The sequence below is a fragment of the Oryzias melastigma genome, linkage group LG21 (assembly GCF_002922805.2).
Source record: "Oryzias melastigma strain HK-1 linkage group LG21, ASM292280v2, whole genome shotgun sequence".
In the NCBI taxonomy this organism is placed as follows: Eukaryota; Metazoa; Chordata; class Actinopteri; order Beloniformes; family Adrianichthyidae; genus Oryzias; species Oryzias melastigma.
The window spans coordinates 13,590,010-13,603,627 of record NC_050532.1 but is presented as its reverse complement, the minus strand read 5'-3'; the positions used below and the strand labels follow the sequence as shown (position 1 = coordinate 13,603,627).

Genomic DNA, 13,618 nt, shown 5'->3' with positions numbered 1-13,618 from the left:
CTACAGCTGATTGTCTATACTTATATGGGGGATGAAAAAATGAAGAATGACGCTGTCCAAGTGTAGAAAATATATATGACTATAATTATCAAACTAACATAAAGTAAAACCATTTAATTTTACATGCCATAAAAGTGTCAACACAGAGTTAACTAACATTAAGTTACTCTTTCTCAAAGTGTAACTAAAGATGAATAAAGCAAAAGCATACACTTGTTTTTTTTTTTCATGGTTGTGAAGTTCATAGGTGGGGGGGGGCTTTGATATGATGGAGAACTAGACTTTCCAGGCATTTGGTAATCATGGGGTCAGTGGTACTGGTGGGTGGTCACTGAGGTAATCAGTATGAAGTTTTGGGGGATGGGGAGAATGGTTGCTGTCTTCAGGCATGATGGGATTCTGGCTTGAGTTAAAGACAGGTGGAAAATGACTGAAGATCTGAGCTTGTTGTGGGGCGCAGGCCTTCGGTACTTTCCCGGGAACACCGTGAGTGGCCAGTGGCTTTCCTAGGATTCAATGCAACAGACGCGGAGGGCATTATGGGCAGCAAGGGTGTAGCGTGGAGCTGTGTTGGGACTTGAAGCATGCAAAAAAACGGTTCAGTTCCTCTGCAAGCCCTGCACCTGAATCTGCTGCTGTTGGATCACAGTCTCTGTGGTTGCTGAAGGTCTGGATCCCCTGCCATACCTGTCGGGGGTCATTGCTGTGGAGACGGCTCTCCATTGTCTTTAGCGTCTCTTTGATGCCTCTCCTGAGGCCGGCATGAGCAGCACTGTTGAGGGTTTTGTCCCCATGTTTAGAGGACTGTGTCCCGCACATCCAGGAGCATGTGGACCTGCCTTGTCCTCCAAGGTTTTGATCGGGGTGTGGATAAATAGTTTTATCAACAGTGACGTTTCCAATACAGAAAGCAGATCGGTCTCAAACCTGATTTAGGGAACTTTCAGGCTAAGTGGTGATGGTCTCCTTTGTGGGTTTTGTTAGACGGCTGTGAGGTGAGCAAGCTGGGGCAAGAAGCAGGTAAAGGTGATCAGAGAGACCCAGGTGGGGGAGGAGGTTGCTTCGTTCTGCATGCTTGATGACGGAGTACACGTGATCCAGAGCACGTTTCCGTCTAGTCGGACAGCTGACGTGTCGGTGGGAGTTTGGCTAAACTTTTCGTGGATTCTGGCACATCCTCTTGGTACCTCTGCCTTTGAAATCTGAGTCTTATCCAGTAAATGAAGGAGTCCTGCATGAAAGTGACTCTCACTGTATTCCTCAAGAATGCAGTGAATTAAAAATGTGACCAGTGGCACTACTGCTCAGATAATCATGGATTGTAGATGGGATTTTCCCTCACTTCCTAACTGTCCACCTGTCCTTGATCTTACCTTTCTCTTATCTTTTCTTAATAATGTCAGGTTTCCTGTCATTTCTGACCCTTGTAGTCACAGATGTAACCTTGTAGTCTGGTCCTATTTGGGCCATTCATCTCAGTTGCCTGCCTTCCTGTTCAGTATAGGGATCCTTTCTCCAGCTCATTTTTCAGACTAGTTGGCTTGAAATGAACTGCACTGTAATGTTGTTTAGCTTCGGAAGGAACTGGATTTAACATTTGCGGTTTAGTGCTTCCTGTATTCTTGATAGAAAATCTTCAGATAACCTCAGTTGGGACTTTCAGAACTCAGGAGACAGATAAGATATATTATAATATGCATCACAAATGGTTTTTTTGGCATTACATATTGTCAAACCTAGCATTCAGTTACACACACTGATTGTATCAAAGAACTGGACTGAGTGACTCCTCCCCCTGGCATTCCAAAAAGGAAGTGGCTCCAAGAAGCCAAAATCCCATTGACTTCTATAGAGAAATAGGCAGTTGTTACTCAGTCATTCAATAATCAGAATAAACATTCTTGATCCGATACATGTTCACAATAACCATCTTTTTTCATGTTATTACTCCTTTATTGCAAAATTATTCAAGTAACACACCGACCAATCAGATGCCTGAATAAAAGCATGTGGTAACTGCTGGCCACACCTCCAACCTTCAAAACGTTTGAAAGATTCTCCCGAGCTGCTTTCAGTGTAAGGAGTGTGGACTTCCAACAAGCTCAGTCCTGATTGGCGACAGCAGTTGCCATAGAAACGCTGACTCAGACCGATCACTGGTTAAAGATTATGTCTCTTTCCAAATGGCAGTGTCCGTATCACGGAAAAATGGTAACTGAATTGACTTAATCTGGTTGGAGCTGGAGCAACACCATTTTTCTGTGGATGACGTCACCCAGTCCATCTCTCCTCTACAGTCAATGGTTACACATAAAACAAGAAAAACCTGACAAAGATGAGAAACTTTAGGAAGATTGGCTCAATCTCATGACACCTTCACTCCAAGCTGGAAAAACGTTTTGCATGGTTACCTTTGGATAGGGGTACTCCTTTCCTTTTGGGTACGTGGTCCCAGTGAAGCGCGGCAAAACCATGTTGGGCACAAGAGTGTCATTGAGAACCAAAAAAGCCAGCCTCTCCCCATCAGGAGACCACCAGTGAGCCACATGGGACTGCAGGACCTCCTCTGTGAACAGGAGCAGCAGAAGCGTTAGTGATCATCAGTGACTCTCGAAGCATGTGCTGCCCGAGCTGATTCCTGCATGGATATTTCTGATTAGGATGCTCTTTGTTTGTAAGGTTAACGCTCATAACTATGGAGTGATTTTTGTGCCACCACATTGCAAGCAAAAGTCACAGTTTTGAGATCAAATTTTTTTAAGTTGCAAAAAAAATGTAAAGTATTAAAAAAAAACACCTCTTTGCAAATAAAAATATGCAATATTTGCTTTCATTTTTTTTTTTTTTGCATTTGCAAACTTTTTATTTTTCCTTGCAAAAAATATTTTTGAGTTTGCAACCTTTTTTTTGTCTTTAATAAAATATTTCTGCAATTGCAGCACAAACGTTTTCAGATGCGTAGTGCCTCATCTCGCCTTCGCCCTTTCTTTGATTTTGTGTTCAACATTTTCTCTCAGCGTTACGTTTGTGCCACCCCAAACAGCCTGCTGATTGGTCTAGATTCTATCCAATCAGGTACCTCACATTACCGTACTTGATGACCGAGGTGATTTTAGACTTTCTATTGCCGCTGTTCGGTCTGAATTCTACAATCTTCAAACATTCTGGTCCGTTTCTCTTTGAGTAGAACTCAGAAGGAGCATCAAAGCTCAAAAATACAACAGAGTTCTGGATTTATTCCTGTTAGTGTAGCGACCAGCGAGTTTAAAATGACTGCAGCAGAAAAAGAAAACATCTCAGGCATTTTAACAGAAATAAGATCGGGCTTTTGATAGATAGATAGATAGATAGATAGATAGATAGATAGATAGATAGAGTAGATCCATCTATTCTTTAATGATACATTTGTGGTGCTGACAGAGACGACAGTGAGACGCTGCAGCTGCAGGTGTTTTAACCCCTTAAGACCTGATCATGTTATTTCTCTTTGATGCAGCCCTAGTTAAGCAGAATTAACTACTGTGGTACTAAAAGACCTGTCATCCAAAACAACCAAAACTAATAAATGGTTACATAGACATGAGCTAGTCATAATTATTCCTCATTATAATTATGCTACAAAAAATATTTCAAAAGAAAATCATTAATTTGTGAGAATTTTTAATAGAAATATGAATGACGTCTGGTCAAAAATGTTTAATATTTCTGAAAATACTAAAGCTAAAGACACCAAATTTTATCACGGGATGAATTATCGCCTATTTTCACTAGTTAATAATAATCTAATTTTACAAGTTGATAGTTGAACTGTTTTTACTTGACTGCTAAAGCTTCTTCACAGGAGAAATCTATTCATGGGTTAATTCTGATAAAAGAAGGGGTGTGCTCTAAATAGACTTATGATGATTTATGATGTGGCATAAAAAATTTGCACATTTCCAGGATTTTAAACCATGAAAGGCAGTAAAGATCCTCAACCTGACCTGCTCAAAAACCAGGATCTAAAGCAGGGGTGTCAAACTCAATCGCACAGGGAGCCAAATTAATAACACACCTTAGGTCGCGGGCCGGACAGGATAAGCATTTAATGAACACACTAAAAATTCATTTCAAAATTTTAAAATTGTAACTTTTTATTATATTTATGAACTACACATATAGCATTACCTGCCATAATGCTAGTGTGAGTTCTGTAAGCTGAATTTGACTGCTGAAGATGCTGAAATTGATAGCTGAAAACGCTAAAGCTGATAGCCAGCTAAAATATTAGCTAAACTCCAAATTAGCCTAAAAAAAAAAAAAAAAAAACTTAGGTTAGCCAAAAAGCTAGCATGTAGCTAGCAGAATGCCAATTTTTAAAACTTCCAAATTGTAACTTTTTAACATGAATGAAAACAGTCAGGAATATTATTCCAGAATAAATCAACTTAAACCTTAAATAACTTTCAATATTTTACTCTCCATAAAAATATCCATTTCCATCCATTTTCTTGACCGCTTCTTCCCTTTCGGGGTCGCGGGGGTGCCGGAGCCTATCCCGGCTACTGATGGGCGAAGGCGGGGTACACCCTGGACAGGACGCCAGTCTGTCTCAGGGCCTCAATCACACACATTCACTCTCACATTCACACCTAGGGGCAATTTAGAGTCACCAATTAACCTATGAAGCATGTTTTTGGACGGTGGGAGGAAGCCGGAGTCCCCGGTGAAAACCCACGCATGCACGGGGAGAACATGCAAACTCCACACAGAAAGGTCCCAGCCGGGATTCGAACCGGGGCCTTCTCGCTGTGAGGCGAGAGCGCTAACCACTGCGCCACCGTGCAGCCCTCCATAAAAATATATTTTGTCAAAATTATTCAAGTAAAAAATGAGCGCAAGATGACATCGGTTCATTAATAACAATAAAATAAAATGATCTGGAGGGCTGGATAGAATTACCCGGAGGGCCGGATCCGGCCCCCGGGCCTTGACTTTGACACACTGAATCCTGACTCAGGCTTGTAATTACCTTCATAAAGCCAGTCGGTGATCCCATTAAAAATAGCTCCTTCTTTTCCAGACGATGTCAGTCTCAGTGAGTTACTCTCCACATCAGATTGGTAGTAGATGTTGTTTTCAAATATATAGATCTGTGGAAAGAAAGCAAACATGACTGCAAGCTTCAGCCTGATAGAGTTGCACAGATGCACAGCCCGAAAGTACACTGACCTGGAACGTATCATCACTGCATTAACCGGACAAGTCAATACAAATCAAATGAAACTCGAAACATTTTAACAGCAATGAAAAGAATTCAAGAGATAAACTGAGATAGACACATACACAGCAAAGTATAACAGAACAACAATAACATGAATAAAAAGCAAAACAAAATTAAATTAAAAGTAAGTAAAAATGAGTTTTAGGATATTTTTAAAAAGCTGACGGCTGAATGCTCAGCGTTCCACAGCTCCTGCGTTCCTGTCACAGATCTTTAACAGCACAGAAACATCCGCTGCTCTGAGGCGCCGCTTCAGTGCCAACGGGTGTCATGTGAGGGTGTGAAAAGTTTGGGGGGTGTTCTCACCAGCTGCTGGCCTTGAACTCCCCATGCAGCGTACTGCAGAATGGAGTTTGCCACTTCTGGAGGATTCAGCTCCCAAACCTCTCTAGAGAAGAAAGAAGCTGCTTTAAAAGAAAAGAAAAAACTACTTCTGGTTGTAGTTTAAGAGGAAAATGAAACATTCATGTTTTATGTTTGATTACAACTGCAAATGAGTCACAGAACTCTATCAAAAACTTAGAGATAGAAATTTCACTATTGTATTAGAACCTTGTCACACCATAGAGATTCAACACTTAAAGTCCCTTTACAAACAAACATTAGGACAATAAACCACTGAGATTTCATCATTGTGGCATTTGACAGAAACATAATCATCAGTGGTTGTTCCTCTCCTCTACTTCATCAGTTTGTTAACATCAGGACTCGTACACAGAGTAACACGAGGGTCAGCCTGAGGAGACTGGATCCTCCCTCTGCAAAAAGAGTCTTTGTCCAAAGAGCTTTTTCTGTCGCAGCTGCACAGAAATGCAACCCTGTTCACAAAGGTGTTTTTGATGTGCAACCTCCTAATCAAATATTCTAATAAATAACATGAAAAACATTCAATTACTTCTTAGTCATCCTCCCCAAAAATATTTGATTTGCTCATAAAAGAGAAGTGTGAGACTTTTTTGGTAAAACTTTAGATGAGATGCTGCAAAACAGTCAGTATAACATCAAAGAAAGCTAACACGTGTTAAGTTTGTAAGCAGTTTTTTAATATGGCCTTAGAAGACAATGATCTCACTTTAAATGATAGTGAATTTTGCTATCTTAACAAACAGCTCAGAGGTCATTTCTGAAACTCAGTCCTATAAATGGACTCAGGTAGTTGATTTAGCCTAAAACAGCATCGTCAAAGTAAAAGTCCCACTAGGAACAAACTGAACAGAGATCAAAAGACGCTGGTGGTCAGACTTTAGGCCTCTGGAGGGAGAGAAAGCATCACAAACAAAAATACTCATATTGTGTCATATTTGTCATTAATCCTTTAACATGATCAGTTTGCTGATCACTTTTTTAAAAATGTATTTTAGTTTTACACTACGATAAAAGTTGGTAACTTTTATCGTGAAATCATGTGCTTCAGAACGGATGCTTGGTAAAAGCGGGCGGCTTAAGAACCATAAAACACTCACCGTGTCTGGATGTTGTAGATGCTGTAAGACGCCATGTAGGAATGGCGGTAAACCTGCAACAGAGACAAGTGTGTGATAAAATACAGAAAGGAAGTTCCAGTGAGAGGTGAATGCAGAGCCACATGTCACTCCTTATCCGTTCATTATACCAGCAAAATGTGAAACACCTGAATCTTCACCAAGTGTTTCATGATTATTTGATTCAAAACAAGTTTGTACAAAACCAAGCGCATCTCTGTGTTTACTCAAGAGAAACTGCACACGACGAGGTTCTCCTGATAATCTGGGTAGATGACGTAATCCTTGCAGCATGGGATGAACACGTACTGAATGTTGTGACGAACAAGCTCACAGCAAAGTTCTAAAGGAAAGACTTGGGAAAACTAAGACACTTTACTGAAAGATGATTGTACATCTATGTCACAGAAAAGATATGCAGAGAAAAATTTGGAAAGGTTCAAATTGCATGATTGTACGCCGAGGACCGTGTGAACAGAAACTGGATTACACTGGTGATGAAGCACTGAGTGATGTTAGGAAGTACAGGGAAGCAGTAGGAAACCTCATATACCTGTGTGTACCAGACCTGATCTAAGTATTGTTGGTGCAAGTTATTGCAGTATTTTAGTAAGCCCACAACAGTGGAGCACGGTAAACATGTTTCGCTGTCTCTGAAAAAGACAAGTGATAAGGCTCTGTATTTTATCTTGGTATCCAAGCCTATAGTGATGCAGATTGGGGCTTCTGATGTACAAGACAGACGCAGTACAACACATTATTGTGTAGAGCTTAGATTTTTGAAGAACAAAGAAACAGCCCACTAACATGTGAAGCAGAGTACATAGATCTGCCAGCAACCGGTCAGGAATGTCTGTATCTAACCCAACTGTTAGAGGGAACGATGAGCAGCCACATGCACTACCAAAGATGCATGAGGACATCCAGAAGGCATAAAGTACCACTTCATCAGTTCAAGTGTGAATAGTAGAAAGATATTTGTGGAGTAATGTCCAACAGAACAGATGATAGAAGATTTGTTTACCAAACCTGAAACAAAATTCATGCTTTGATGAATATAAATCTGGATATGTTTGACTGTTTGTCAAGAACGCGGTGCTATGGGATCAAGTGTTAGAATGTGATCCCAGATAGTGGTTAGTTCCTATGTTTCATTTTGAAATAAGTTCCTGTTACTTCCTTAATGAGTTTATTGATCTGGATATGTTTATATAAATATGGTAATCCCTCTCAGAGTCAGAACCAAACAGGAATTGTTTTGTGAGAGAGATTCATCGATATATTGAGAAACTTTATTGCTGCGCTTTTGGACTTGGCAGTCCAGGTTCCACGCCACCCCCTTGTGGCATTCAGAACCTGCCAACACAGAGCACACCCACCTGAAGAAATGTGTACAAATGTGACACGGACCGTTAACCCTAAATCCCTACGCCTTCCCCTCAAAAAACGAGTTTGGACACCACTACAGCTCCACATGTCCCTACAACTGGAGGGGTAGAGAGGAGGAGTGGGGTCAGAGAACATTACATATTCAGCCTTAGTCTAGCCATCTTACATGGGGTCCAACAGATTCTGTTGATGATTTTGTACATAATTACTCAGGCCTTATTTCTTCTGATATTGTATACCTTCACCCTGTGATATTCTTCCATAGCTACTCATATTTTCTTCCCATAAACCTTCATAAGACCTGAAAGACCTTGTGAATGAGAGTTTCTCATTAAGTTGGTTTGGCCCCTTCAATGCTCAGTAGTTGATGGCATTTTATTTTCTTATATTCGTCTTATTTTCTTGTTTCTTATTTTTGATGTATTTTTTTGCTGACTGTTTTTTGTCATTTTATGCTGTTTTTAATTGCATTCTTAATTTGCCTAATTTTGAACTTTGAAATGTTATCAAAATAAAGCTTCATTCATGAATTCATTCCAAGGTGAGCCAAACAGTATTATTTATTTTAAGAGGGAATAACAACAACAAATGTTTACAGCGAACTGGATTTAAAATATTCAAGTCAAGCACAAATGAGTCAATGACGATGTTTCAATGTGAAGACAATGTGTACTCACCTGTTTCACGTTGTATGCAAAGAGGACATACTTCAGGTCAGGTGACACAGAGTACTGGTCCACGCTGAAATTGATCTGATAAACAATAAGATCACAAAAATGATTCTAAAAATGAGTTTTTTTCAGTGAAGTTTCCCTTTAAACTCTCCAGCTAACAAGATTCTATGAAACAACATTGTAACATGAATTATTACGACATGAATTATTGTTGATAATTCATGTAGAGAAAATGGTATGGTCCTTTCAAGCGATCTACGTGTAAATTATTATGTGATACGTTATTTCATGTATTATTGCCTGAGTGCTTGAATTAAACCATTTAATCCATTCATTCATCCATTCATTCAGACATTCGTCTCTGCCACATACCGTGTATTTTGGAGTATTTCGTGGGTTGTTTTGCATAGCTTAGCGGAGGGTGCGGCTTATGCTCAGATGTGACTTATATGTGATTAAAAAAATAGGCTCATATATTTGTTATTGTCCCACTGACAAGAAGAAGAGAAACTACTTCGTCTGATCAGTGGGTGGAGTCCAAAACAAACATGGAGGAAAATCAGATCATTCTCCTCCTGAATTTCATGATATTTCTCTTATTCGTGTTGAGACATTATTCTTGTTTTTATTTGATTTCCCTCTACAAACTGGTACAGAAAGTGATCAAACTGATAGAAGTACCGCTGAAAGCAGCCACCATCCAGATGCAGCTCCTGCAGTACACGGTGAAGCTCACCGTACTGGGAGTCTCTGAATAATCTCATTAACCCAGACATGGAGACATGATTACTGATGCTGTAAATAAGATACCCAGTCAAAGCTTCCATGTAGCAACGATGCTAAAACATTCGTTAGCTTCTCCCACACACAACGGGAGAATCAATTTAATAAAGACATTTTCAGACAAGCAGCATGACAGCAGACTTTGGTGGAGTTGTTTGGAGGGTTTGCACTTTTTTGTTAAAAGTGTGGCTTTTACTCCAGTGTGACTAACAATATGTCATTTTTTATGTTTGTTTTTGCTACTGCGTCTTATAGTCAGAAACATAGGGTATGTAGAAACTCTGCTCTTTGAAGGTTTTTTTTTTTTTTTAGTAATGTAGCCTAAACGCCATTGAACAAAGGAAAAATAAAGCTGGCAGTCTGTACCAGTTTCCATCTGGGATCCAGCCAATAGATGAGCTTTTTAATCCACTGTGTTCACCCTGAAGGGGAGCTGCAGGGAGTTCAGGCCTGTGATGACCACACAGGAAATGTAACTAACAAAAATGTTTATTGTCTTTTTGGGTGAATAGATGATTTTAATCTAGCTTAAATGTGTCTGTTGGCAACTAAATCTTAAACTCTGTTTTTTTCTATTTTATTATCACTTCTATTTAAACTTAACCTCAAATCTTTAAAAATGACTAGAGTCTGAAACTGAATTTGTCCTTCCATCCAGACACTATTAGAAACCAGCGGTTCTTTTATAAAGATGACTTGGACAAACAACGGGAAGGTAATAACAACCACAAACCTTGAAGGAAAACTAAACTGTTTTCTCTGATTTCATCAAGGAGATCTGAAAACTGAGAGAACAGACTGATGTGTGCTAACATTAGGTGTGTTTGGGGTCACTTACGCCTCACCTGCAGGCGGGGGCGGGGAAAGGCGCCTGAGATAAAGGCGGACCGGGGGACTGTACGAGGAGTTGGGGTTGTCCTTAACTTTGAATCAATTTTAAAATGCCTTTCCTCATTAGAATGATCTTTATTATGTATTTTATATTTATTTTTAACATCGTTCCTTGGACAATAAATGAAAAATAGCCCCTGGGTTAAATTAATGTCCACTGTCCCAGAGGAATAATTACTCTTTAGATTAAAGTTAACTTTAAAGGCAACAATAAAACACATAACCACAGATGATTTGATATGTTGTTTATTCTTAAATCAGTGATTGGCTGATATCTGTGCGTCTTATCTCGTCTCGATGTAGGAGGGGTGGGGGTGTGCACGAGAGAGGTAACAACAAAGAAAAAGGTAATACAGAGCGCATTAGCGTGCTAACAGCTGCCATTTATGGAGTGATAAAGTAATAAAGACAGTTCCTCTAAAAGTACCGAGGCTGGTTCTTTGGCTTCACACTCCGAACTCTCTGAGGTCCGAACAGGTGAACCTGGAGGAAGAGCAGCTTTCAGCCCTGGATCTCCCCTGAGTCTTCCGACCACAGTCGGAGAACAAAACAGGGAAGGTTCAACAAGTACTTTCCAAAAAAAATTTCCAAAATACACAGATTTACTTCATTTAGCGCCAATCATTTCTACTCAGCATCCCGTGGAAGTCCAAGAACTCCCAGGACACCGTTTCCCACAATGCATTGTTTTGTAGTCATCAAGGCGGCTTGCAGCCAGCGCAGCGCCAGATTTCCAGCTGCACCGGCCTGAGTAGACGCCTTGCACCCGCCTCTTTCTCAGGATATTTTTATGATGACTGACGTGACGTCAGAGCAAAAACTACCCAGCATGCACCACAATCCAGACGATCTGTCCAGCGCTGCGTCCGCCTGCATGACCTCAAACACACCTATTGTAGCACAGAGACGCTGTCACTTTAACCCAATGCATCATGGGAGATGTTGTACCAACTGACGCCAAAAACACAGACTCATGTTTCTGAGCTTCATTATTTTGTTCACCTTTAAAACAGTCTGACACTGGATCATGTGGGAAGCTACGCCGCTAAACACGAGCTTTAACTGTTCATTTTGTTGGAACTGAGAGACTTTATGAGCTGAATCAAAACAAGGAAGTGAGGACATTAACCACTCCTGATTGGTCAATGGAGGACACATGATTAAGCCTCCGAGTATGATTGGTGGAGACAGTTGAAAGGGTGGGACTTTTCTAAACACAGAGCTAACTGCGGCTAAATGACGGTACCATCAACTTATCAAAGTATCTTCATAGAATCAAATAAAAACAGTGTTAAATCAGGGCTTGTTTGGATGAACACAGAGCTGATCTCCTGGCGATGGTAAATGTCTTTAGATCAGTGAAAATGAGTCATTTCCTACAGTACACCTGACCATCTCTCACGGCGCCCGGGTGTGCCGGAGCACAGTGGTTGAAAACAGGGTTCCCACATGTTTCTTCAAGTTAAATTTAAGACTTTTTAAGACTTTAAGACTTTTTAAAATACGACCAATTTCTCTGCCCAATTCCCAGCCTTATTTATGAAGAAAAAAACGAAATCCTTGTCAGTAGCGGAGTAACGTGATCAATTACAGTTCAAATTTCAGTAATGAAATTACAATTAATAAACTACAGAAAACCTTCATTACATACACTTTGGTGCATTAAAACCATTGGTGACTAATAAACCAAATTTGTGTAAACAGTTGTCTCCAATGTTGTCTTTTGGTTAAATCAAACAAAACAGACTCTAATAAAAGGCTAAACCAGAGTTTGAGGATTGTTAAAGTAAAATGAACCATTGTAATCAGCGGTTGGCATCCAGCGTGCTGATAAACGCGCTTTACTTACACAATCGATGTTAAAAAAAATAAAACTTTAGACCAGAAAAATTATACCGACTTTTTAAGATATCAAAATATAATACTTTTTAAATGCCTTTTAAGGCCTTATTGCCTTATTTCCAAAATTTCAAATGTGAAAAACATTGAATTCGGTGTCAAAAGTTTCATGGGCACAACAGATGTTGACAGCAAGAGTCAGTGTCTTTAGTGCAGAAGCTGAGAAGTGGATTACGTCACACTTTGTTAAACACCGCCTGCAGTGCAACCTCCTTTTGCCACCATTCTCTGTTCTCCAAGAGAAACAGCTTGTTTGAAAGTCAGGGCTATCCGTTTGACTCTTTGCTGCTGTGTCTAAAAACAGGACGATTCAAAACCTCTGCAGTTTTTCAAACTCACTCACATGAATACATTTTTCCTCACAGCTTGTTTCTGCATAAACATTGTAAACTTACAAATGTTGTGTTTGGAAGGATGATCTCCGTTTCGTTTGTGCGGACACTGAATTTGATGACGTGGCCATCGCTGTTCCTGAAAATGACTTCTGTGTCTGCAAACAGAAAGAGTATAAAGTAAAAGTCAGGATGTCAAAGTCTGAGCAAGCAGCTGCTGGACTCTCATCAAGGGTCCTGAAGATGAGGCAAAAGCAAACAAACATCTTATGGGGTTGAATGTTGGCGAGGTGCAGCAAACATGTAAGAAATACATGAAAATCCAGTTCTGCTGCCAGACAAACACTTTCAGAGGTCCACCACACAAGTGACACAGCTGTGGAAAAGTGCTGGGATCAGCTCTGTTAAAGCCAGCAAACATCTGAAACATCTGAACTGAACTGAAGAGCTGCTTGTCACAAAACCAGGTCGTACCACAACAGACAAAGCTGCATTCAGACCACAGAGGTGGGCACCGCTCAGCCTAAAAGGTCATTACTGATCGTGGCTGATCATTGGCCGAGCAGAGGTCATAAATAATAGAAATGTATTCATTCATAAATGAAACACTTGTAAAACTTTCAATGACAAAATAATGACTTCCACCACTGCATTGTGGGATAGAGCAGTGGTCCCCAACCACCGGAGAAAACTAATTAATTATACCGGATTCTTTTTTTTTATTCATTCATTTTGAGTGGCTCACCTGACTCACGTCTCGCAGGTCACAACCCACAGCCGTGAGCTGTGACCTGCGAGGCGGTTCCCTGAAGCTTCAGTGCACTTGTATGCCATAGATTGATCGCCGGAGCGCCTTTTGTCATGGTGGATTTAATTTGTACCATAACGTTGTGTTACACCGCTGCT

At 40.3% G+C, this 13,618-nt stretch overlaps 1 protein-coding gene across 3 annotated transcripts in view; it reads right to left on the bottom strand.

The window, feature by feature from the left end:
* LOC112137941 (inactive dipeptidyl peptidase 10) overlaps nt 1–13,618 on the bottom strand; it is a 146,577-nt gene that overhangs the window by 27,890 nt on the left and 105,069 nt on the right. For all 3 annotated transcript variants that reach the window (XM_024260457.2, XM_024260459.2, XM_024260458.2), the window contains exons 4-9: nt 12,776–12,870; nt 8,811–8,885; nt 6,727–6,779; nt 5,570–5,651; nt 5,012–5,132; nt 2,412–2,566 (exon numbers count right to left, since the gene is read on the bottom strand). In XM_024260457.2, coding sequence (XP_024116225.1) covers nt 2,412–2,566; nt 5,012–5,132; nt 5,570–5,651; nt 6,727–6,779; nt 8,811–8,885; nt 12,776–12,870 — 581 coding nt within the window. The remainder of the gene's footprint in view (nt 1–2,411; nt 2,567–5,011; nt 5,133–5,569; nt 5,652–6,726; nt 6,780–8,810; nt 8,886–12,775; nt 12,871–13,618) is intronic.